Source organism: Sander lucioperca, chromosome 12, assembly GCF_008315115.2.
Source record: "Sander lucioperca isolate FBNREF2018 chromosome 12, SLUC_FBN_1.2, whole genome shotgun sequence".
Lineage (NCBI taxonomy): Eukaryota > Metazoa > Chordata > Actinopteri > Perciformes > Percidae > Sander > Sander lucioperca.
The window spans coordinates 799,799-826,240 of record NC_050184.1 but is presented as its reverse complement, the minus strand read 5'-3'; the positions used below and the strand labels follow the sequence as shown (position 1 = coordinate 826,240).

General features: G+C 42.5%; 1 protein-coding gene and 1 long non-coding RNA gene across 2 annotated transcripts; one reads left to right on the top strand and one right to left on the bottom strand.

Moving 5' to 3' along the window:
* Positions 1-1,454: 1,454 nt before the first annotated feature.
* On the bottom strand, positions 1,455-26,199 carry si:ch211-218o21.4 (protein FAM107B). Its single transcript, XM_036008048.1, has 4 exons — positions 25,918-26,199; positions 25,035-25,137; positions 5,777-5,918; positions 1,455-2,197 (listed from the first exon to the last, which is right to left on the bottom strand). Exons 1-4 carry the CDS (start codon positions 26,030-26,032, stop codon positions 2,078-2,080), a joined length of 480 nt encoding a protein of 159 aa, XP_035863941.1. The 5' UTR covers positions 26,033-26,199; the 3' UTR covers positions 1,455-2,077.
* LOC118496427 lies at positions 3,630-23,062 on the top strand. The gene is made up of 3 exons (XR_004898990.1): positions 3,630-3,795; positions 10,836-10,838; positions 23,003-23,062. It is a non-coding gene; the product is annotated as an uncharacterized LOC118496427 (long non-coding RNA).
* Positions 26,200-26,442: the final 243 nt, after the last annotated feature.

Genomic DNA, 26,442 nt, shown 5'->3' with positions numbered 1-26,442 from the left:
TAACTGCCTAACGCAAATTTAAAAAAATAAAAAGCGACGATGACCTTGAAATGACACCCCCCACAGAGCTTTTTCAGCACTGCAAGTGTTAAAATAACACAAATCAACACCCATTCACTCGGAATAATTTACACTGGGAATTTAACTCAAATTAACACTACAGATTTTGCTGTGTATAGGGTGCAATGCCTGTCCTTGTGTATGCATGTAGGGAGAGTTACAACATAATACATTGTTATTTTATTTATTTATTTATTTGTCAAGTTAATCCCTATACCCTGTCCTCTAGTAGTTCAACATAGATAATCACGTGTGTTTAATTTCTTTTCATGACTCAAATGTATGCAATGTGTTTATGGTTAAATCGCTTATAAGAACACAATATTGTTGCACAGATTCTACATAGATCTAGCCTCTTAATTTTGCTATCAAAGTTCACCAGATTGATGCATTTAACATTAAAATGTACACAATTTGCATGACATTATATATATACAGACAGGTAAACAGAGTTAGTATATTAATATGATACAGTATATATGAAAAAATGTATATACAGAGAAGTGAAGCGTTAGATAATATATTGCAAATGTAGCTTGTATGTACAGTATAACAGCAAAGTATGAATAATAATTTAAGTCAATTTCACTTCAATATTACGTAAAATGATTCTATAAATATATAGAGCATATAGAAACCATTTCAAAGTACAAAGTCAAGTAAAGTACACAAATTCTCCAAATTTTCTAATGATGAATGAATTTGACAGTATTTCAAAATTCGGCATTTTGTGCAGTCCTGCATCTTGTCTATTTAATGTTATGAAGCTAGTTGTGTCTGCAACTCACTGCCACCACCTCCAGCCTTCGAATCATACTGTAATACAATCTACTTCCGCAACCGCCGCCACCGAGTGATGACAGTGGTACATTTAGAGAAGAGTGCATATTGGTGCTGCTTGCAGCGTTTGTTCGGTTCAACATGCAAGGCTTAGGAAATTGGCACCCCCCTCTTAATAGCGCCTTAGGCGGCTGCCCATGTCACCTGTAACAATGACTGGCCCTGGGCAAAGGCCTAATGGAAATTGGAAAAGCTTAAATGTATAATGGAAAATTGAAAAGATACACTTTTAAAGCCAAAAATCAAATGCCAAAATGCAAAACATTAATTAGTTTGTTCTATTTAAGGTTTTAATTTAAAGTATTTACAATTTAATACAATTTACAATCTTTTTATTTTTCTCTTTTAATTTTGTATTATGACTTTTGATTTAATAATGATCAAAAATATAGTCCATACTTTTAACTTTTCCATTGAAAAATCTCATCTTGATAGATCTGTTGGCTTGGCTGTGGACTTTTATTCTTGTTTGACTTAGCAAACAAATGTGTAAAAAGTCATATACTAACTGTGTGTAATGTGTTGCTTAAAATTAAATTATCTTTGTTCTTGTCATCAAGCCACATTTTCTGCAGGTTTCTAAAGTCCTCTGTGAGATTGTGGGCATTGGTGTTGTGCTTAGCTTTAGATATACACAAAGATAAAATAACTTTAGATATACACTAAGATAAAAAAACTAAGCTATGCTTTCAAAACATTATCTTAACAATATGTCAACCAAATATACTGTATATGAGTTCATAAGTTTCCAGCTATTGCTGTCAGATTCTTTAAATGTTTCACTCTAGCATTTGTATCGAAAAATAATGTCAGTAATTTCATTCATCTAGCAATGTGACATGCATTCACAATAATGATGTTACCAAATTTGATAAGCCAAAGGATATCATACTGGTTTTCTGCAACATATTATTGATAAATAACAGCTAACATATCAAGCAAAAATACTTAATAATACTTAATAAATATTTGACTTACACAGTGACAGATGGCATTCCTTTACATAGCTATAAAGAATACTGTTTCCATAAGTATTTCAAAAATCTATGCCTTTCTTTAAAAAACTTTATTAAATTCATTTTACAGTAATTGTCTTTCAGTATGCACCTCGTTGATAAATTAACTCAGATTAAACTTGAGTTTATTTTACAATTTGGGCGCATACTTCTGTAGCACTTCAGGTGTTTGCAGCCTTGTTCTGGATCGCAGAGTGAATCTTTCTTAGGTTCTGTCGGACTCGAACAAACTCCATCAACTGGGATTCCTCTCGTACCTTATTCTCTTGTTCCTTCTCCCTCTGACAAGAGCAAAGGAGAAACATTGGCACTATATATTCATGTAAAGATGGCAAAAAATATTATTTCAAGATGAGGGCAAAAATGTATAATCAATAAATAATGTGTGAGACACATAATGCGCATGGAAAAAAATGTGCACATGAAAAACTGTCTAAATAGAAAATTTAGACAGTTTTTCATGTGCACATTTTTTGTTTTCTGTGTTTGCTAATATTGTTGGGGTTCTAGGTTTATTATTAGGGCCCGAGCGCCGACAGCAGCGAAGGCCCTATTGAAACTGAACGAATTATTATTATGGCAAATGAATTGCCTTTTTGAGGGGCTTAACATATTCAAAAACTCACCAAAATTGTCGGTCGCATCAATCCTGGTGAAAATTTACATATTTTAAACTGATTCGGGAATAGGTGAACAAAAATGGCTCGCTAGCGCCCCCTACAAAGTTAAAAAAAAATTGAGCCCCTGCAGTACGTTTAATGTAGACTCACAAAACTTGGTACAAATATGTTGTGCAAACATGTCAAGACGTACAAAAAAGCTCATTGGAGCCATGCCCTAAACCCAACAGGAAGTCCGCCATTTTGAATTGAAAGTTCGAAATTAGTGCGATTTTGGCCATTTCCACATGTCGTACTTTAACGAACACCTCCTAGAGATTTCATCCGATCAACTTCAAATTCGGTCTGTGCCATCTTAAGACGTTAAAAATGAAAAGTTATTAAAAGAAAAACTTTTTGTCATAGGGCATGGTCGTCGCTGGGCAGCCATTTTGTGCATTTCACCATCGAAACAGGAAGTGGGTGTAACTTGAGTGTACATTGTCCAACTGGCTCGAAACTTTTCAGGATTCATAAGACTCTAACTCTGAGGACATTTACCGGGCAAAATTGACTCAAAGTCATAGCGCCCCCTAGTGGCAAGAGGAAGTAGGCCCCAAACTATACGTGCTATACTTTAACAAACTCCTCCTAGAGATATCATCCGATGGACTTCAAATTTGTTCTGTACCATCTCAACACCTTAAAGTTATTAAAAGAAAAACTTTTTGTCAAACAGTGTGGGCGTGGCGTGGCGGCCATTTTGAGTGTTTAGCGATGAACAAAGAAGTTGTTGTAACTTGAGTGTATGTTGTCATATCTGCCCGAAATTTCTCACGATTGACAAGGGTCCAGGCCTGAGGACATCTACAGGCCAAAATTGACTTTTGGTCATAGTGCGGGGGGCTGGCAACAGGAAATGCGCCTTATATGACAAACATGATCCGATTTACATGAAACTTATAATGTGTGGTCTACATGTGATACTGAGCCGCCCCCTATACTTTAACCATGCCAACTTACTCAAGCCACTTGTGTGAGGTATCATTGAACTCAGCAGAGTGTTCCTTATTCATTGGTGATGGTTTGGCCCGCCCCCCTATGCTTAAGCCACGCCCCCTTTCCTAACTGGTGACCCGTTTAAGGTAGAGTCTTACGTGAGGTATCAATGAACTCAGCAGAGACTTCCTTTTTTATTGGTAAAGGTTTGCTCCAACCCCTATACTTTGGCCACGTCCCCTGTCACAGCTAATGAACTGTATGACGTAGAGTCTTGTGTGGTATCATTGAACTCAGCAGAGAGTTACCTTTTCATTGGTGACAATTTGCAGTGTCTGAGTGCCGCGCAAATGCATGGTCGCAAGGAGCGGCGACCGCCAGTAACCCCGACGCGTGCCGAGGCGCGAGGGCCCGTCCATCGCTGCTTGCAGCTTTAATTATTATTTGTTGTCTTATGCTGAAACTCAAATTGCTGTGAGCTGGAATGAGCTAGAAAACCAAAACTTGGCCCATTGACTGGTAATGATTAGGGCTGGGCGATAAATCAATTTTATCGATTCACTCCAATGTGTAGTTAACGTTGACTTGTTTAAATGAAAATCGTTTTTCTTCTTAACATATGCCGACGCTCCCCCTGGGATCCCGTAGTTCCGAATGGGCTCAGCCCTCTACCTGCATGTTTGCCATAGAGATACACAAACAACATGGCAGCGACAGGGAGTAACATTAGTTATTTTCTTAACTAGTTGTTTCATTACTTAAGATTTAAGATTTATTTATTTGATTAGGACAATGCACATTAATCAACAATCATGTAAATGCGCCAGTGTTAGCCAGTCGGCTAATTTTCAACTGTAGTCCTAGTTACCTAGCATGCATGTCTTTATGGTGGGAGGAAACCGGAGCACACGGAGGAAACCCACGCAAACACGGGGAGAACATGCAAACTCCACACAGACAGGCCCTGCCCGGACCGGGATCGAACTCTGCCCAGACCAGTGATAGAACTCTGCAGTGCCAACTTGCTGTGAGGCAGTAGTGCTAACCACTGAGCCACCGTGCTGCCTCAGTAATCGTAACCGTAATCTCCGCCGAAATGACCGGCAGGTCGCGGTGCTCTGTACCTGGCTGACAGTCACCTATTCTTGGATAACTGAACCACCAACTACCGCTGACCTGACGGAGCACCATGCGGAGCACCATGTGGAGCACCATGCGGAGCACCAGAGCCTGTGTTGAGAAACTCTGTTGCGGCTCAACACATCTACTAAATAGACAGATACGACCGAGCTGTGACGGAGGTCTGTAGCGGCTTAAACAACTAGCAACCGCCGCTTTGGAGCACGGAGCTCCTCTTCGACGTTTTTTATCGCTACGAAGGAGCTTGCTACAGGTATGCTATGAGACCATGGGATGTTAATGTACGTTACTCAGCAACAGGTGAAAATAGGGACAACGTTGCACAACTAAAGTTAAAATGATTTGAACTTTTAGGCGAGGAATGAGAAGTGAATTACCTGTATGTGTAAAAACAGCTTTATCTCACGCATCCGTTTTGTTGATGTTGAATATATAGCATAATTATATAATTTTGTCATTCTTTCAGTGGGGGCAAAACAATGTCAGGGAAAACACTCAAACCAATACATATTTCCACAAAATTGCCTTGAATAATCATAATGGTATACATCCCCCTATGTGTTTGTGCCATATCGCCCAGCCCTATTAATGATGTACATTTGGTTCCCAAGAAATATGAGCCCAGTTGGAGGAAGATGGCTGTGGCTTAAGGAGGTAGAGCGGTTTGCCCTTAAACCACAAGGTTGACGCCCCCCAGCTCCTCCTGTCCACATGTCGAAGTGTCCTTGAGCAAGACACTGAACCCCAAGTTGCTCCCGATGGCAGGCCAGCACCTTGCATTGCCGCTCCATTCACAAATGGAATGGGTGAATGAGATATACATGCTGACCCTTTACTAAGTCTGATTGACGTGAAATTTGACAACCAAGTCCAGCTTAATCTGCTCTACACAAAAGCCTCTTGGATTGATTTTCTGCCATCATGCTTACTTGACCTTATAGTAGCATTCGCCTATATTGCCTATGCCCAGGGCTCTAAGATAAAAAAAAAATAGGTTTCATTTGATCCCTTAAGGCAGTTCATTTGGTAGTAACAATGAGTGCCCATGTGCATGAAAAGTTTAAATTTAGCATTTCCGGTCATTGCTAAACCCCTTATAAACCTATAAACAGGATGTATTACCTCAAGTTGTTTCAGCTGACGTCTGAGCAGCACATCCTCCAGAGAAGTCCTGCTCTGTCCCTCCTCTTCCTGGCCACTCTGTACCCTCTTCCTCCTCTCCAGCACTTGCTGGAGTTCTGACCTGCTGCTCAGCGCCAGACCCCTTGGCCCATAGAAGAAGAAATAGAGCAGCTGTTAGATATAATGTAAAGGAAAAAAACAGGTGGTATGACAGGTTCTAGTTTTGTCAAATTTGAAATATGGATGAAGAAGCTTTATTCTTACCCACACCAGTCTAATCACAATTATTTAGTTACAGTACATGTAGTGCCTTTTTGTCTCTGAATGTTTTCTAACTCCACACATCTGCTGTAATCTATATCAGTGGTTCCCAACCTGGGGTCCGGGGACCCCTAAGGGGGGCGGCAGAGATCACAGGGGGGGGGCGCAAGTCTTTATCTGGTTTGACGTTGAGGTAAAAAAAAACAAATTATGATAATACACTAGAATATATAATGTATACAAAAGTCTAAAATAAAAACTATGTATTTTTGTTCTTCAAAAAAGAAAGTAAGGCTCTATCTCGAGAGTTACCTCAACTTTGGTTTCGGAGGGGGGGGGCTCAGCATTTCTTAGACATAAGTAGGGGGAGCGCCAAGGAAAAAAGGTTGGGAACCACTAATCTATATTATCCAGGTATTAAAGGAGCTCACTGTTAGTTTAACTCCATGTGACTTGGCTGATGCACTGCCTGTTTACATGCTGTGTAGCATTCAAGAATCTTCAGACGATGCATTGCAAATAACAATACATTTATTTAGTTTTACCATGCAGCATGAAAATGTCCATTCATTCAGTTTCCAGTGGAAAATCCATAAACAATAAGATAGCGTTTTAAACAAAAGTTTGGCGCCGGGCACCCAGATAGCTCAGCTGGTAGCGCAGGCGCCCATATATGAAGGTTTACTCCTCGACGCAGCGGTCCCGGGTTCAACTCCGACCTGCTGCCCTTTGCTGCATGTCATTCCCTCTCTCTCTCCCCTTTCATGTCTTCAACTGTCCTGTTGAATAAAGGCCTAAAAATGCCCAAAATATAATCTTTAAAAAAAAAAAAAAAAAAAGTTTGGCGCCAATGTACTCCAGCATCACAGTGTTCCGCATACAGTGACAGTGGTCAAAAACCCTTTACCCTTCCGGGCCAAACACCTGCCAACAGTTTGGAGCTTACCTTTATAACCTTGCCCCAGGCAATACCACAGTGACACCCAATGTACACAATAAACCACACCCAAACAAGCTTTACCCCATATACCGGGAGCATACACAACAGATGAAACACAGGGTAAGACTTGTTGCTGATAAACTCTATATTGATGGTAAGCTGTACAAAGACGCAAGCATTACACCATGGCTGTTTCCTCCAGCCAATAATGGCATGGGTTAAGTGATGCGTGGGGATAATGCTTAAAATATGTCAATCGCCACTTACTTTTTTCTTACAAGAGACTCTACTCCACAAGAAGAAGAGAGATGGATACGAGAATGAAAGGGGCCTATGTTTTGTAATCATGGTTCAAGAAATCAAAGAGGTGTTGCAACTTTACTAAGAATTATTTTTTTTTATATAAAATGGAACATGATGTGGATGGTCGTATAATTGTTTTAGATATTAAAATCAAGAATACTCGATTATGTTTAGCTAATATATATGCCCCAAATAATAATGCTCCTATTTTTTTTAAACTTACACATGACATGATCCAGAAATATGAAAACCAGATAATTATGGTCGGAGACTTTAATATGACACTTGAGATAAAGATAAAGACAGAGCAGGAGACAGAAAAGATTATCAAGATAAAAAACCGCCTTAGTTGACATACAGTATGGAGGATAAGGAATCCAAATTTAATAAGATATACTTGGCGAAGAAATTCAATGGCAAATAGAATAGACTTTTTCTTGATCTCATTTTCTTTAGTCTCTAAAGTTAGTCAAATAGCAATAGCTGAAAGATTTCACTCTGACCACCACCTTATCATATTAAAATAAAAAAAATAAAAAATATTTCTGAATAGTGTCACATCCAGTTCCCGCTCTTAGTTCATGTTTTGTTTGTCTCCCTGACTTCCTGTTTTATTTTGTTAACTCACTGTCTGTCTCTGTTTCAGGTCACTTGTCTTCCCGTCTTTGTCTACCTTCCTGCCTGTGTGATTACCCTCCCTTCCCTAATGTGTGTCACCTGTGTGTAATCGTCTTCCCCTGTCCCAGTGCATATACAGTATACTCACCTTGTGTCTTTTGACATTTGCCAGATTGTTGTAGTACCTTGTGTGTCTCACTCTCCAGCGTTATCCCTTGTGTTACCTTCCCAGTGTTTTTGTAGATCTCTAGCCCGTATTTTGACCACGTCTTTTGCCTGCCGATTTTGTTACTTTCGCTTTATTGTACAGACTCACAATAAAGTGACAATAAAGCTCCATTACCTTATACCCTCTGCTCTGAGTCGTGGACCCACTGTGCTCCATGACAGTACAATCTGGCCAGTATGGACTCGACTACGACTCCGAGGCAGTGAGAGCAGCACTGCGTGCCCAGGGTCAGCAACTGCATCAGCAGGAGGAACAGCTTGCTAGCCTGACAAGCAAGACCCACATCAAGATGTTGGGTCTGGGAACTCACCATTGGCAGGGCTCAATCCGAGGGGCGGGATAAACAGTTGTCTTTCAAATTCCCTCTGCACTCATAGCTAAGCAGAACAACGCTAGTTGATAGATTAAACTTTTGCCTTATCCGTTCGGCAAAACTCCGAACACATCTTCTTTTTTTAAGAATGACTTCAGTGTTTAACTCCAAGTCTTCCAGAGTCGCGGCTAAAGCCGATTCGAAAGACCACTGTTCGCCAGCAGCAGCAGCAGCCATCTTCTTTGTTTTCAAGTAGCAAGGAATTCACGTGGAACCGTCGCAACTCTGCCGTCCTTATGTTAAGCCCGCCCACCGACACTATACACGATGTGATTGGCCTGACCAGAATATGTTTTTTTCCAGCTCGCAAGCCAACGGAGAGTTGCTAGACTGACCCTGGCTGCAAATTACATTTGCTACCGCTAGGGTGTGTCTAAATTTCTAGGCTAACAGCTTGCCATCCTGCGGAACAAAATCATGGCTATGGCTAATCGCCAGGAGAACCAGGTGAACAGATCAGCCAGCTCGTTGACTAGGTTCAGCGATTAACTGTGAGGGATCCGCCTGCTGTCTCCGCTTCTGAGAGCAGCCTTCGTAACCCCTGCGTCCTCCGGAGGTGGTTCTTCAGGGATGACGGCTCTTTTCTTACCATTTCCCCACCTCACTCGACCAGAGAGGGCTCCGGGGGAGTCTGGGGACTGCAGATCCTTCCTGACACAATGTGAGTTACATTTTGAACTGCAAGCTGCTGCTTATCCTATTGACTGAGCGAAAGTGGCGTATATCATCTCTCATCTCACCAGACGAGCTGAGTCGTGGGCGGCTGCTAAGTGGAGCCGTAGGTTTGCCATATGTGACTCTCATCTGTCTTTCACCCAGACCTTCACGCAAATTATTCAACAGGTTACTCCCGGTAGGGAGGCTGTCCGTGCCCTGGTTGGGTTACGCTGGCAGCTGAGAGCGGCTGGAACTCTTCTGCCCTGTTCGATGCCTTTTTACATGGACTCTCGGCCCCCATGAAGGACCATTTGGTTCTGTTAGACTTACCTGCTGATCTGGATGCACTGGTCGCGCTCGCCATTAAGATGGACAAAAGCCTGCTGAAGAGGGAGAGCCTACAATGGAGCAGTTCTCCTGTCGGCCAGCCAAGGGTTTCAGCGCAGTCCAGGGTGTTCAGCGTACTCAAGCTTCAACGCCAGGTCTTCGCGGACCTGAGACTACTGTACTTTCCCCGAGGTACCGGCAGCTGAGGAGCCGATGCAGCTGGGCCGAGTTTGTCTTTCCCCAGAGGAGCGTCGGCGTCGCATCTGAGAGGGCCGCTGCATCTACTGTGCCAGATGGGACACTTAATCGCCGCCTGCCCAGCAAAAGGGCAGGCTCATTAGTGATCAAGAGGGAGCTGGTGAGCCATATCCATGTTTCTGTTTGTCCCTCTCGGCCCAAGGTTAAGGTTACCTAGTTCTCTTGCTCTGTTTCCTGGTCCTAGGTGGTGCTAGTGGATTCTGGCGCGGACACAAGCCTTATGGACGCCAGTCTCGCCAGAGAGCTTGGCCTGGACTCTGTTCCCCTTCCTAAGCCGTTGGAAGCCACGACCCTGTGGTGCTCTGGCAAGTTACCCACTGCACCATCCTGGTAACAATGACTTTTCCAGATAGTCACACTGAGATATTGACTTTCCACCTGTTTAATTCCTCTTTGCACCCGGTCATTCTTGGTTTCCCATGGCTAAGAATACACAACCCCCAAGGACATTTACAATAACTGAAAATGCACCACGAGGCTGTAGTTTACCAGTTTCATTGAGCGCACCGTCTGTGTTGTTTTTCCGACGGCTAAAACACAGTCAAACTTTACACCGTTTAGCATTAGCTGTCAGCATTTTAACCGTTTTTAATCCAGCTACTAGATAGCGGTAGGCTAACGTTAGCTGCTGTCGAGTTTAGTGTTAACTAGCTAGCGGTAGGCTAACGTTTCTTATATATGTCAATGCGTTGCTGTCGAGTATAGTGTTAACTAGCGTCACGTGCAGCGGTGTTTGTGTTGCTGTCTGTTTCAGAGCATCAGAGAGAAGAGCGCAGACATATCAGTGGCACCAGATTTCGGTAGCCAGGGTTGGCAGGAAGAAGATTTTTACAAGTAAATGTTCCAATTAATGATCCAGGCAGCACATTCTCGTCTTCCTCCTTCATTTTACAGTCGAATGGTGGCTAGAACGGCTGGAGTGGATTAATCTGCGTTATTTTTTTTAACGTGTTTTTTTTTTTCTCAGATTAATTAATCGAAATTAACGCGTTATTTTGACAGCCCTAGTTGTAATACATGTATTCTGGCAAAATGTATTGCTCGTTGACTAAAACAAGTTATCCAACAACTAATACACTTTGTTGTTTTTTAGAGGGTCGTTTCATAGGTGATAACATTAGACGCCTCCTTGAAATTATTGAATATCATGATACAGACCAAGTACCTGGACTGATATTTGTTGCTGATTTTGAGAAAGCATTTGATACAGTAAGGTGGCATTTTTTTATATCAGTGTTTGCAATATTATAACTTTGGGGAAGGCTTCATCAAATATTTAATATCAAAATCCTATCAGCAGAATCATAAATAATGGACATATCTCCGACACAATTCAACTTTCTAGTGTTTATTCTTATTATAGAAATATTAGCAATAAGAATTAGAAATAATAGTAATATTAAAGGGTTAGTCATTAATGGCTTAGAATCAAAAGCCTCCTTTTATGCTTTTTATATGACGATGCTTCTTTCCATGTAAAAGCAGATGGCCTCTCTTTATAAATGTCTTTGCCTCTATCTCAGGCCTGAAGCCCAATTATGATAAATGTATTCTTAGAATTGGATCATTAAAAAACTCTGACTAAGATACCTTGTCAGGTCCCAATTAAATGGTCAGATAGTCCAGTGAAAACCATCTGAAAACTAATTTTGATATGAAACTTAGCAAAGTAGACAAAATTCTGCAGGCCTGGAAAGGTAAATACTTGTCAATCTATGGTAAGGTTACAATAATTAATTCACTGATAACTTCACAATTTACAAATGGTATTTTGTCTTTGCCTTCTCCTGATGCTGTCTTTTTTAAAGCATATGAGAAGACATTTTTTTGTTTTATTTGGAATGATAAACCTAATACGCGTGAAAATGGGGGTCTAGGTTTAATAAATCTCGCACCAATTGATCAAAGTTTGAAATTTTTAAGTATTTAAATATAAAGATTCTGTATATTCATGTATGCATGTTGTTTCTATAAATATGTGTGTTGTATTATGTTTGTGTATTACGCTATGTTTAAATAAAAAAATAAACCACACCCAAAGTCTGAACACTCAAAACAACATATTTTGCTCCTACACCAGGTGTTTACTTATGACATGACACAATAATACCACGTACATTCTTTTTTTTACTCTGGCTTTATCATTCTAGGTCTTTTAACACCTAGTACAGTGCCCGTTCAAAATGTGCCTGTTTGGAACGGGCCGATTACATGGCCTGTGGTAGTGCTGTTTGTAGAATTCTCCAGAACCAAATTGTACCCTAAAATTACTTACAGAAGGACCCCAAACCACTTAATATGCAACTCCACTATAGCCTACTAATGACCTACAGTATAGGCTATCAGAGGAAGACATTGTACTACTACATTTACCTGACAGAAAATGTGGCAGATTCAGAATTTAATCACAAAATATCACTGTTAAAATGTGGAATAATCAGACATTAGCCTCATGGACTCATGGCAGTGAGCAAATATCTGCGTTAATCAGCGACCATACCGGACCTTGTAGCCTACAGCGACAATCTCACTCCACTGTTTGTTTGTGTGTGCGCCGAGAGAGAGAGAGAGAGAGGGGGGGGGGGAAGTTAGCAATACACTTAATTAACCGGACCCAGGGTGAGTCTGATGAAAACTGCTGTTTTTGCCCAGTCAGCTCCGAGTTAGTGTCGCATTGCACAGCGCTGTGAAGGAAGCTCCAAGATTAGGTTATATTCTGCCTCTGTTTAGAAGTGGTGAATGTACAGCTCACAGCAACTTTATACGATATCGTGTCTGGCATTTGTTTGATATTTAGTGTTGGCAAATGGCTTTTTATTGAGTTTCCTCTTAGCGAAATAATAGACACGGAAAAGCCAGTGTTATGTAGCGCCTTTTTTTCCAACCTTATTCAACACAACAGTTTTTCCTGTCCGCCATCCGCTCATGCTCCAGGAAGGTGAAGGTTTACTTGGTTTATCCAGCAATCATGTTACGTTGGAAGCAGCAAAAAGTGAACCGCACCCCAAGCCGGTAAACCTCCCCCACCCCTACTGCTGTCCAGAGCACGTCAACAGCCTGCTGCATGCTGCGCCAGCAGTTTATTGTTCGGCCGTTTAGTTTTATTCACAGTTTTTAATAACCAATATCCAATGCTGTCCAAACTGCTCCAAACGCTCCAAAATCCAAACCCCAAGTTCATTGGGTTCCCCAGGAAACCAAGTACATTGGATTAACGGTTCATGAGATATTTCAAAGACAGATGCGCGCGCACACGCACACGCACACGCGCACACACACACACACGCGCACACACACACACGCGCGCACACACGCGCGCGCACACACACACACACACACACACACACACACACACAGGTGTCGCGCTTTATTAGATAGATGGTGTTAAAACTTTTTTGATAATATTCTTTAAATGTAACCTGTTTATAAAAAGACACTGCATTTATATAACACTTTTCTAGTCTTAGTGACTACTCAAAACGCTTTACACACTGCAGGCACCATTCACCTCATTCACCCAGGCATTCACACACTGATGGCCAACCGAGGCTGCCATACAAGGCGTGGCTCAGGCGGTAGAGCAGTCATCTACCCATCGGGAGGTTGGTGGTTCGATCCCTGGGCCTGCAGTCCCATGTCGAAGTGTTCTTGGGCAAGACGCTGAACCCCAAACTGCTTCCGATGCTGCGGCATCTGTGTGTAAATGTGTGTGAATGTTTATCACAGGTGGCACTTTGTATGGCAGCCTCGACCATAGTGTATGAATGTGTGTAAATTTTGAACGGTTTCTATACTATGTAAAAGCACTTTGAGTAGTAGTTAAGACTAAAAAAATGCTATATAAATACATTCACATTTACAAGGTGGCACCTACTCTTCAGATAAACATTTACAATCATTCAGACACAGGCGCATTTACACTGATGTTCTGTTTATTGTGTTCATGATATCGATTTCTGTTTGAGAGGGAGGTATTTTTAGTAGTTTTCCACAACAATCAGAAAAATGTTAATTTAAGAGCTTTTCTTTCTGTAAATCAACTTAACAACAATCTGTACAGTCATGTCCATGAGATGGATAATTGTTGCCAGTGGATTTGGTTTGGAAGACTTGTCATTTCAAACACAACTTTGGTAGAGGTATTATTAGTGAGGTATTAACAATAACATTGTTATCAATATCACCTGTAAGCTCAGTTTTGCTAAATCAACCAATACTAAAATGTTTAGTATTGTCATTACCATATATGTTTGATTTACTTGAGCTATTGTACTTCTAATTACACAATTACTAATATTGTGAAACCTGCTGCGAAATGACATGACTTCCTTAAATGAATTATTAAACTGAAACCGTAAAGCCTAAACACATGATTCCTATTGGGAGAACGGTGCCGCCCAACTATGCGCTGCGCTACCCCTGGTGTCGCGCACTGCTCGGATTTGCCGCTTTGCGCTCAAAGTTCAAATTATTTCAACTTTGACCTAGTTGCCGCTGACCTTTCGAAAGCGCAACCAATGAGATAACAGCTGTGACGTTGCCAGAGGCGACACAGATACGATACACTGTATGTGTCGTTTGTGCAATATGTAGGCTATTTGGGTTGTGCTTTATGCCCTCCATTGCTTCAGGGCCTGGCTCTCGTTCCTCGACTCATAGCTCATTAGATGGGTGTAATGCCAGCTCCATGGGGTCCATCATTCGCACGGCGCTGGGTCGCTTGCAGCTGGATGTGGGGTACCCCGAACCGGTGCAGGCTAATGCTTTCTTCAGGCACACTCCAGCCCCTGCTTCCTTTAATGTTCCTCCCTCTTGACGAATATCTCAAGGATGCCAGCTATTGAGCATGCTATTGCTTCCCTTATAGTTTCCCTGACGAGGCTCTGAAGCCGGACAACCTTCTGTGTAAGGCGTATGATACTACGGCACGTATGGGCCGCATTGGTAACTCCCTCTCTCACCTCATGCTTGCCCCCTCGGCTTCCCTGCAGCAGGCAGCATTCAACGCTTCCTCCACCAGCCTCAGCGATGCTACTTTGCAGGCTTTTGCTCTAATGTTTAGGGAACTTGGGCGCCTAATGTCCACTTTGGTTCAGATTCGCCGCCAGGTGTCTAAGACGTGTAGGCAGACTCTCCGTACTGTTCCAGTGGAGCCCGGGGAACTTTTCGGCTCGGCTGCTTTACAAGTGCTTGAGCGGACTGTCCAGGCACTCAGACCAGGCAGCAATTCACTGGACTTCGCAGGGTCATGACCCCTCCTGGCCGACCAATCACCGGCTTACCCCAGGGGCCACCATGGGCCTCAGCGCCCCAATGAGAGACCGGTTCGCTACCGTCACGAACCTGCTTGCTTGCCCTCTCTGCAACCTCGGGCTGTGGGGCCTACTCGTCGCCCCCCCAAGGCCTTCAGAAGCCTTGGGGTCAGCTGTCGGACGTTTCTCCCAGCAGCAGCTTTCCTGCTGGGCAGCCCATGCTTTGGATCCTTGGGTGGTTTCCACCTTAGCCCAAGGGTACAAGCTTCAGTTCTGACGCTGGCCCCGATCCTTCGGCCGGGTCAAAATTGACCATCATCAGTGACCCGGCAAAAACTCTATCCCTGGAACGAGAGTTGTCCTCCCTCCTGACCAAGGGTGCAATAGAACCGGTGGACCCCCTGTCTCAAGAAGAGCCCGGGGGGTTCTACTCGATTTATTTTCTGGTCCAGAAGAAATGTGGCAGGCTTTGCCCTGTTCTGGATCTAAGGGGACTCAACACATTTTTGTTCAAGTGTTGCCGTTCCACATGCTGTGCCCAGCAGATGTTCTTAGTGCTGTTGCCAAAGAGGACTGGTTCACATCCATTGGTTTGACGGATGCTTATGTTCATGTTCCTATTGTGCAGCAGGCAGTTTCTTCGTTTTGCCTTCCAGGGCAGTCAATATCAGTTCAGGGTCTTCCCGTTTGGACTCTCCCTTTCTCCACGGGTATTCACCAGGTGTGTTGCGGCAGCCCTCTCACCCCTGCAGTCGCAGGGCATGAAGATCCTGCCGTATCTAGACGAATGGTTGATTTGTGCGCCGTCCCAGCTTCAGGCGGCCCAGGACACGTCTCGCCTTCTTTCACATGTGGCCTGACTGGGTCTCACGGCGAACATCAAAGAGTCTCTGTATCCTTCTCAGCGCATAACCTTCATCGGTGTGGCTCTGAACAGTGTCGCTATGAAGGCCTGTCCATCGCTTCAGCACATAACCGACATCCTTTTTCCAAAGGGGCAGGATTTTACCCTACGGCCAGTTTCTTCGCCTCGTGGGCAAGTTGACAGCTGCCTCAGCTGTCGTTCCCTTTGGCTTACTGTCTCTGCGCCCCCTGCAGAGATGGCTGAACGGTTTCCACTTGGATGCCAAGTGGCACAGGCCCAAGAAGGTCAAGGTGTTGCAGCAGTGCCTGATGGCTCTGTACCGATGGGGGGAGAGTTCGTATCTGTCGGAAGGGGTGCACATGGGCTCTGTTCCCTTTCAATGAGAGATTATCACAACAGATGCCTGCCTTTCAGGGTGGGGCGCAGTGTGGCAAAACATGACAGCTCAGGGCCTGTGGTCTGCTCATGAGACCCTCGAGCACATCAACGTGCTGGAGCTATGGGCTGTGCACCTGGCTCTGTGGCATTTCCTGCCGTACCTGAGGGGGAAGGCACATGCTCGTCAGGTCAGACTACTGTTTGAGTTTAACATCAGGAAATTGTAGGCCATCCATGATTTTATATCTTTAATGCAAGCCTGAAGTTTAGCTAGCTGGCTGGTTTCGTCTGCCTTGATTGACAGATATAATTGGGTGTCATCCGCATAACAGTGAAAGTTAATTGAGTGTTTCCTAATAATATTGCCTAGAGGAGAAGCATATATAAGGAGAATAGAATTGGTCCAAGCACTGAGCCTTGAGGAACGCCATGGTTAATTTTAGCGTAATTGTAGGGTTTATTGTTAACATTAACAAATTGCGATCGATCAGAGAAGTAGGACTTAAACCAGTTTAGTGCGATTCCTTTAATGCCAACTAAATGTTCAAGTTTCTGTAACAGGATGGTATGGTCAATAGTATCGAATGCAGCACTAAGATCTAATAAGACAAGTACGGAGACAAGTCCTTTGTCTGAAGCAGTTAGAAGGTCGTTAGTAATTTTCACCAGTGCCGTCTCTGTGCTATGATGCTTTCTAAATCCTGACTGAAAGTCCTCAAATAAGCTATTGCTATGTAAAAAATCACATAACTGATTAGCGACTACTTTCTCAAGGATCTTGGAGAGAAAGGGAAGGTTAGATATAGGTCTATAGTTGGCTAAGACCTCAGGATCGAGGGTGGGTTTTTTCAGTAGAGGTTTTATCACAGCTACTTTAAATGACTGCGGTACATAACCTTTCAATAAAGACATATTTATCATATCTAGCAATGAAGTGTTAACCACGGGTAACGCTTCTTTAAGTAGCCTCGTTGGGATGGTGTCCAAGAGACAGGTAAATGGCTTTGCTGAAGAGACCTTTAGCATTAATTGTTGAGGGTTTATAGGATAAAAGCAATCTAAGTATATGTCAGGTCTAGTCGTTCTTTCTAGCAGTCTGTCAGTTAAAGGTGACCCATTAGAGGTTGGGGGTAAGAGGTGATGAATAGTATCTCTAATTGTTATAATTTTATCGTTAAAGAAACTCATGAAGTCATCACTACTCAGAGCTATAGGAATAGATGGCTCAATAAGAGCTGTGGCTATCTGTCAGCCTGGCTACAGTGCTGAAAAGAAACCTTGGGTTGTTCTTATTTTCTTCTATTAGTGATGAATAATAGTCTGATCTGGCCTTTCTTAGGGTCTTCCTATAGGTTTTCAGACTGTCTTGCCAGTCTAAACGAGATTCTTCCAGTTTGGTGGAACGCCATTTACTTTCAAGTTTGCGCGAGATTTGCTTTAATTTACGAGTTTGGGAGTTATACCAAGGTGCTAGTTTCCTTTGCTTCATCGTCTTGTTTTTAAGGGGAGCAACAGAGTCTAAAGTAGTCCGTAGGCAGGCCGTAGCACCGTCTACAAAATTATCAATTTGAGACTAAAGTTTACATAAAGATCCTCTGTTATATTACGGCATGGTAATGAGTTTAGTGCTGTTGGAATATCTTCCTTAAATTTAGCTATAGCACTGTCAGATAGGCTTCTAGTGTAGAAGCTTTTATCTAATTTCGTATAGTTGGGTAGTAAGAATTCGAAAGTTATTAAGAAGTGGTCTGATAATAAAGGATTTTGCGGGAATACTATTACGTCTTCAATTTTGATGCCATATGCCAGCACAAGGTCAAGGGTGTGGTTAAAACAGTGCGTGGCCTCATGCACACTCTGACTGAAACCAATTGAATCTAGTAGTGAGTTGAAAGCAGTACTAAGGCTATTGCTGTCAACGTCCACATGGATATTAAAATCACCTACAATAAGTACTTTGTCTGATTTTAGGACTACACATGATAAAAACTCTGAGAATTCCGATAAAAATTCAGAATATGGACCTGGTGCTCGGTAGACAACAACAAATATAAAAGGCTGTACTGTTTTCCATGTTGGATGCTGAAGATTAAGAACGAGATTTTCAAAAGAGTTATAATTTAGTTTAGGTTTAGGATTAATTAACAGGTTTGAGTCAAATATGGCTGCAACTCCCCCTCCTCGGCCTGAGCCTCTAGGAATTTGAGTATTAATATGAGTGGGAGGAGTGGCTTCATTTAGACTGACATCCTCTTCATGGCCCAGCCATGTTTCAGTTAGACAGAATAGATCAATTTGATTATCAGATATCAATTCGTTTACTAGTATTGCTTTAGAAGACAGAGATCTGATATTTAGTAGACCGCATCTAATTTTCCTATCCTGCTCTATCATTGCAGTAGTAGTTGTAATTCCAATTAGGTTGTTAAGTATTGCCCCTCTTTTGGTTACCTGTGATTTAACTGATCTGAGTCGAGTTACAGACACTGTCTCGTTTTTTTGGGGCAGGTTGTGGCTGACGTGAACTGGATGCTAAATTGACTATGTTTGCAGTCAACTTCTTATTACTTAGGGGATTCAACACTTTGTATGGTCTATTGTTGATTATAACTGGAATAGTACTAGTACTACATGTTACCCTGCAGAAAACATTTTCAGATTCATTCACTTGTAAAGTGCCATTAGGATCAATACCTGGGGGGCATGAATCTGTGATATTTTCAACAGAATGTCAATACTTAACTTTCAGTGTGGTCGTTATGTTGTCAGATAGCAGCCTGGCTCCATGTCGGTTTGGGTGGAGACCATCATGTTTCAGCAGGCTGGGCCTCTCCCAGAACAAGTTGAAGTTGTCGACATAGGAAATGCCCAGGGAAACGCAGTGGGGTTTCAGCCAGGTGTGGAGCCAGAACAGTCTGGACCATCTTTCAGCACCCTTTCTGTAGGTAGGTAGAGGCCCAGAGATGACGATCCGTTTTCCTGTGCCCATCAGGGTGGTGATGAGAGTGGTGAAGTCTTTTCGAAGTGCTGTCGACCGTCTCTCTCTGATGTTGTTTGTGCCCACATGCACAATGATGTTGTCGACCTTAGCGTGGCAGGCGAGGATGCTGGGAAGTTTGTGCTGATGTCACGGACCTTGGCACCAGGGAAGCAGTAGACCTTGGACGGACAGCTAGGTGTAGGGGGAATGTAGAGGTCCCTGACCATGGAGCTTCCGATGACCAGCGTGGAAGTTGTTGGGTCTGAAGGGGGGCGCGCCGACTGTGTGGATGGGCCAGGATGAGCGCCGTGGGGACGAGGCAGAGAAGGGTTTCCGCAGAGCAGAGGAAACTCCTCATCGTTCATCAGAATGGTGTAGCGATTTTCTAGTCGTATAGGTTGGGCTGGGCCTGAGCGTTGTCCTGACCGCCTGCTGTGCTGCTTGCTTATACGCCATGGCTCAGGCTGGTGTGGAGTGGAGCATGTCAGCAGAGTTGACTTGGTTCTCGGCAGAAGCCGAGGTGAGACGACAGGGACAGAGGTTGTATTAGTGCATGGTGGGGTGAGAGTAGTGCAGGGCAGAGTGGAATCAAGACATCCGACATTAGTGTGTGTGTGAGGGGAACTTCCAATGATAATGGTGTCAAGGAACTGTTCATTCACCTTGATCTGGTGGAGAGTCGCTATTCTGGCTTCAAGTTCCACTATCTTCTGGCTGAACAGGAGGCACGAGTCGCAGCCAGGTGTACAGCTGAGGGGGGGCATCGTGTAGCTTGCTAGTTTAGCTAGTAGCAACTTTGACGGAGGCCCTCTCCAAAACCGATCCCTCTTCACTTGCACGTCACAAGTCAACACTTGCGGATGCTCCTGCTTGTGTTAGCAAGCTGTGGATACTCCGTTACTACTGCCAAAATATAGAAAAGAATTCCAAAGAGGAAAACATCCTAAGGGGTCCGCGTCACCTCCCCGCTAGCAGACAGGCTAACTAGCCGTTAGCACAACAAATAGCTAGACGTTGGTTAACGGAGCGGAGGAGAGTTTTACAAACAACGGAGAAACTGCGGCCAGACAGGTCCGGTTAAAATACAGCTAGACGATGCAAAGAGTGACTGTATTTCACACAAAGCATAAGATGATTTATAGCAGTTATACAACTGCTACAAAGTTATAGAAAATAAAACAATACAGCGTAAACTGCGCAGCTCGTGTCTAGTCCATCAATAATGACTTATTTCTATATATTTATGTATATAGTTATTTCAAGTATGTGTATGATTGATGTGGGTGTGTTTGTGTATTTGAGAAGTGTTTTATTTTGTACTTTATTGGCTTTTTTCTTTGCACTTTTTAAATGGAAATCAGAAAAATGCACAGACATATATGTAGAAAAAAATTCATATAAAATCCATTTTTGAGTCTTTTGGCTTCTGGATCTCACTAGATGTGTTTACAGCAGTGTATTTTAATAATTTTACAGATGTATGACTTGGACGGAAATAAAAACCCTCCATTCTAGCCTCTGTAACTCTGTCAGTAAGGCCTAGAATCACCCTGACACTTGTACCTGTAACAAAAACTTGAGTGTTTCCTTTCCAATGATATCAGGCACACCCCAGAGTGTCAAAGTATATGGGAGCTGTACCACTTTTAATTTGGGTATGACGTTTAGACCAAAAAGCTTGAAAATTCAAGCATTTCTTAAGAGGCTAAACCCAACAGGAAGTCCGCCATTTTGAATCGAAAGTTCCAAATTAGTGCGATTTTGGCCATTTCCACGTGTCGTACTTTAACGAACTCCTCCTAGAGATTTCATCCGATCAACTTCAAATTTGGTCTGTACCATCTTAAGACCATAAAGATGAAAAGTGATTAAAAGACTGACTTTTCGGCAAAAGGTGTGGGCGTGGCGGCCATTTTGAGTTATTAGCGATGAACGAGAAAGTGGCTGTAACTACAGTGTACATTGTCATATCTGCTTGAAATTTCCTACAATCAACAAGAGTCTAGGCCTGAGGACATATACAGGCCAATATTGACTTTTGGTGAAGCGTCCCCCGCTGGCAACAGGAAATCAGCCTTATATGACAAACATCATCCGATTTACATGAAACGTAGAATGTGTGGTCTACGTGTGATACTGTGCCGGCCCCTATACTTTAACCACGCCCATGTACTCAGGCCACGCCCCCTTTTATGGCTTTTGAACCGTTTAAGGTAGAGTCTTGTGTGAGGTATCATTGAACTCAGCAGAGAGTTCCTTTTTGATTGGTGATGGTTTGAGCTGCCCCCAATGCGTTAGCCACGCCCCTTTTCATAACTAATGACCCGTTTGATGTAGAGTCTTGTGTGAGGTATCATTGAACTCAGCAGAGAGTTGGTTTGTCATTAGTCATAGTTTGGCCCGCCCCCTATGTTTAAGACACGCCCCCTTTTCATAACTGGTAACCCATTTAAGGTAGAGTCTTGTGTGAGGTATCAATGAACTCAGCAGAGACTTCTTTTTTATTGGTAAAGGTTTGCCCCCGACCCCTATGCTTTGGCCACACCCTCTGTCACAGCTAATGAACTGTATGACGTAGAGTCTTGTGTGAGGTATCACTGAACTCAGCAAAGAGTTACCTTTTCATTGGTGACAATTTGCAGTGTCTGAGTGTCGCGCAAAGGTCTTTGGTGTTTTTTGCCCCCAACATCTCCTTCCAGGCAGCGCGGCAATGGTTATGTTTAGGGTTAAGGTTAGGGTTAGCTGCCTGGAAGGCGCCGTTGGAGGCAAAAAACACCATTGAGCGCCGCGCAAATGCACGGTCGCAAGGAGCGGCGACTGCCAGTAACCCCGACGCGCGCAGAGGTGCGAGGGCCCGTCCATCGCTGCTTGCAGCTTTAATTAGCACCGACAGCGACGAAGGCCCTATTGGAACTGAAGGAATTATTATTTTCCCGGCAAATGAATTGCCTTTTTGAGGGGCTTAACATATTCAAAAACTCACCAAATTTGACCGTCGCATCAAGTCTGGTGAAAATGTACGTATTTTAAGGGGTTCGGGAATAGGCGCGCAAAAATGGCTCGCTAGCACCCCCTACAAAATTTAAAAAATTGAGCCCCTGCAGTACGTTTAACGTAGACTCGCGAAACTTGGTACAGATATCTATCTTGTCAAGACGCACAGAAAACGTCATTGGAGCCATACCCTAAACCCAACAGGAAGTCCGCCATTTGTAATTGAAAGTTCGAAATTAGTGCGATTTTGGCCATTTCCACATGTCGTACTTTAACGAACTCCTCCTAGAGATTTCATCCGATCATCTTCAAATTTGGTGTGTGCCATCTTAAGACATTAAAGATGTTTCGTCATAGGGTGTGGCCGTGGCGGGGCGGCCATTTTGTGCGTTTCTCCATCGAAACAGGAAGTGGGTGTAACTCGAGTGTACATTGTCCAATTGGCTCGAAACGTTTCATGATTCATAAGACTCTGACTCTGAAGGCATTTACCTGACAAAATTGACCCAAAGTCATAGCGCCCCCTAGTGGCAACAGGAAGTAGTCAAGGTGCTATACTTTAACAAACTCCTCCTAGAGATTTCATCCGATGGACTTCAAATTTGGTGTGTATCATCTCAACACCTTACAGATGAAAAGTTAGTAAAAGAAAAACTTTTCATCAAACTGTGGGCGTGGCGGCCATTTTGAGTGTTTAGCGATGAACAAAGAAGTTGTTGTAACTTGAGTGTACATTGTCGTACCTGCCCGAAATTTCTGGTGACCCGTTTAAGGTAGAGCCTTATGTGAAGTATCAATGAACTCAGCAGAGACTTCCTTTTTCATTGGTAAAGGTTTGCTCCGACCCCTATGCTTTGGCCACGCCCCATGTCAAAGCTAATGAACTGTATGACGTGGAGTCTTGTGTGAGGTATCATTGAACTCAGCGGGAAGTTCCCTTTTCATTAGTGATGATTTGCGGTGTCTGAGTGCTGCGCAACTGCACTGTCGCAAGGAGCGGCATCCGCCAGTAACCCCGACGCGCAAAACATTCATCGCGACTACACTGTAAACCCGGATTTCATATCTAATCAAACATTTAAAGTATAATGTACTTACATGATTCAAATCGATTAAGTTTTGATTGCATTACTAGCAAATGTAAGTATGTTATACTAATTTGTAGACCTAGTTGAGTCTGCGAATAACTTTAAGTGAAATGGCTTAAAATTCCCAAGTTTTAGTCTTGACCATCTAGGTTACATAAAGTTGCAACGAAGCCACAAGATCTGAAGATAGGCTATTTTTTTTCATTTAGAGTTGTATGTAACAACAGCAAAATTAGGCTACTAGGCTGTATTGTATAATAGGCTATTTTTATTAATTAACACAAACTCACGGGAGTTTTGTGCATAAATAAATTATATTACTAACATTATGGTTATGTTAGGGCCGTTGCTTCCATATATTTCAATTTAGTTTTTGAGAAATCACTATTTCTGTTGTTTCCGTATGTCTAAAAACACCAACTATTACTACAGTACTCATGAGCCACCGTGACGACGCTCCGCTCTTTCATGCAATGCACGATGGGAACATGAAAGCCATCACTTTGCCACTGTCCGCTTAACTGTCTATGCTTTTTGCTGAGAAGACGTCACTAGAATGTTCTAGTTTAGCACATTCAATGAATACAAAGGTTTAGTCACTTTAACTTAAAATAGTAAGTGGAGTTCATGTGACAAGGCAATTGATATTACAAGAGATTGTAAGAGAAATCAACTTGGCATTCAGTGTTTTGAACTTAAAATAATAATTCCACCCTTTCAAGCATTTAAGTTAAATGCACTCAAGTTTTCATAACCCATTACTTAACATTTTTAAGGCAACCGGTTTCCTCAAATTGTTTAAGTGAATTCAACTTAACTGGGCTTACAGTGTATATGACCTCCCCATTACGCTAACTCGGTAATACAGTGGGCAATACAGCATTGTAAAGAAAAGACCTTTATGACAGCAGGTGTGGTAAAAACACTACCGCTTTTGTCCAAAGTGGCCGCTAGAATCAACACAAACTGAAAGTTACATATAGCCATATACCCATAAACCTATGGCAAGATAACACAAGGCAGAAGTAAATGTGCATGTACATTTGTAGTAGCAGTAAAATACATGATACATTGGGCCAATAGTAAGTAAATAAACTTGTTTCTATTTAATCCACTTTTTGAATGGTGCTCAACTTCACACAAATTTTGTAAAAATACAAACCAGTGTGTCTGAGATACTCTATCGTCTCAAGTCATTGGTTGTATGTCATGATTGAAATGAAGATACTAAATTGGAAAACAGAAACCAAAAACTTATGGTAGATTTTTTTTAAAGTAATATCAGGATTAACATGACCTTGATATTCTAAAATAGATTAATGTGTAAATTCTGTTTACAACTAGAAAAAGTGTGAGGTCAGATTAACAGGCAGCAACATAAAGATCCATTGCTTTCACTGGTAAGTGTGTGTGCTAGCACAAGCCGATGGTGGAGCCAGGTCAGTCCTATAAACGTATCAATTTACACTGATTCATGCACCCAGGGGCCTAAAGGACTGCAGCAGCATGGAGAGAAGGTGTATGATTGCACATTTGTCATAGTAAGAAAGAGACTCCCATGCATTCTTAATAACACCTGATTTAGAGACGAATGACTGAGAAGAGAGACATAAAATGCAGTTTAATGATGGACCCAAAAACACTGTTATAGTAGTTATAGTTAACAGTGTTATAGTTCACATATTCCTATTTCAGAAAGGATTTAACCATTTTGTTGCTCCTGTATGGTACCTACCTCTTGTGGGCCAGTAGCAGTTCCTTGTGAAGCTCGTTGTGAGTCCTTGAAGCCTTAATGGGGTTTGGCTGACCTGAAGAGTCTTCAGCTTTGACTACATTATCTGACAAAGAAATCATATCAAAAACATGTCAAACACATCAAAACAGCACTAAACCCCTCACCAAATAAAGATCAATTTCACCCAGCAGGGAGAAATGAAAATACTTTGTCAAGCTGCTCGTAAATATGGTAGAATCACTGTCAGATAAATTCTGATCAAGACAAAAGGGACATTTAAGACAAAAAATGAAATAGTATTAACACCATTACATTATTTTCCTCACTGACTAATGAGTAAGAAATGTATCAGGATGGGAGGTAATGAGGAATTACTAACAGAGAAGATCTTTAAAAGAACAAAGTTCAAGAGTTGCCATATATTCCTCTCCATCCCGTTATAATTCCACTCCACTCACACCATAAGTTTAAAGCATGCCCTAGCCCAACCCAGAATGCATCTGGGACTCTGTATTGCACACTCACACAATTTTCTGTCAAAAATCATCTGCTGCAGCGAGCTAAACAATGGAGTTCACAAAGCAAACTGTGTGCTGTTTTCCCCTACTACCAGTCTTTATGCTAAGCAAGGCTAATCAGCAAAACTCCAGCACTGACAGCACCGACATGACTTGCTCTTAGGTTTAGTAATTTTCTGGGGCATAGTACATAACCTTGTGCTTGAAGGCTGAATAAGTCTGTCCTCTAAAAGTGGAACAGGCGTTGAAATATGAGGTTAAGGGCTAAGGGTAGAAAGGGGCCAAGGGTAGATTGTCACAAGCCACCACAGATGGTCATCTTGTTATTACACCACAAAAGACTGTCTTGTCCAAGTTGCACTGACCTCTATGATTTTTGCTCTGTGGATGTGTGTTGCTTATCACCCGGCTTTTGGAAGCCAGCTGGATCTCGATATGTGTGTGATTATTGCTGTTAGGAATTGAAGCATTGAGAGCCATGGTGGTCTGTGGTTGAGGTGTACTCAGTTGGAATAAGAAGCTTGGTCCAGGGAGGGGATGGTTTGGGCAGAGACAGAAGAAAGGGGCAGCTGAGGTGGTTCTCAGTACATGAAAAGGCTTGATGGAGGGCAGCACCCAAGGACCTGGTGTGGAGCCCTAGCTCCTGCTGCATGGGGGGAGAGGGAGAAGAGTCTGAATTATGAGAAGACAGATTGAAATCAGAAAACAAAGCAGACAGAGACACAGTACTGTGGAAACAGATGGCTTGAGTAGAGATGTATAATTTATCCTGTAACATATATTGTACACCTGCTCACTAGCAGGTGTACAATATATGTTAATGACTCATCACAAAGCAGATGAATAATAATATGGGGACAGATGCAATGCCAAAACTACCATTTTCCATA

Coding starts and splice junctions, on each gene's coding strand:
- si:ch211-218o21.4 (XM_036008048.1), bottom strand. CDS start 26,032: ATGGCTCTCAATGCTTCAATTCCTAACAGCAATAATCACACACATATC. Junction 5,919..25,034: donor CTGCTACTGGCCCACAAGAG/GTAGGTACCATA, acceptor CTATGGGCCAAG/GGGTCTGGCGCTGAGCAGCA. Junction 2,198..5,776: donor GTCAGCTGAAACAACTTGAG/GTAATACATCCT, acceptor TGCTCTTGTCAG/AGGGAGAAGGAACAAGAGAA.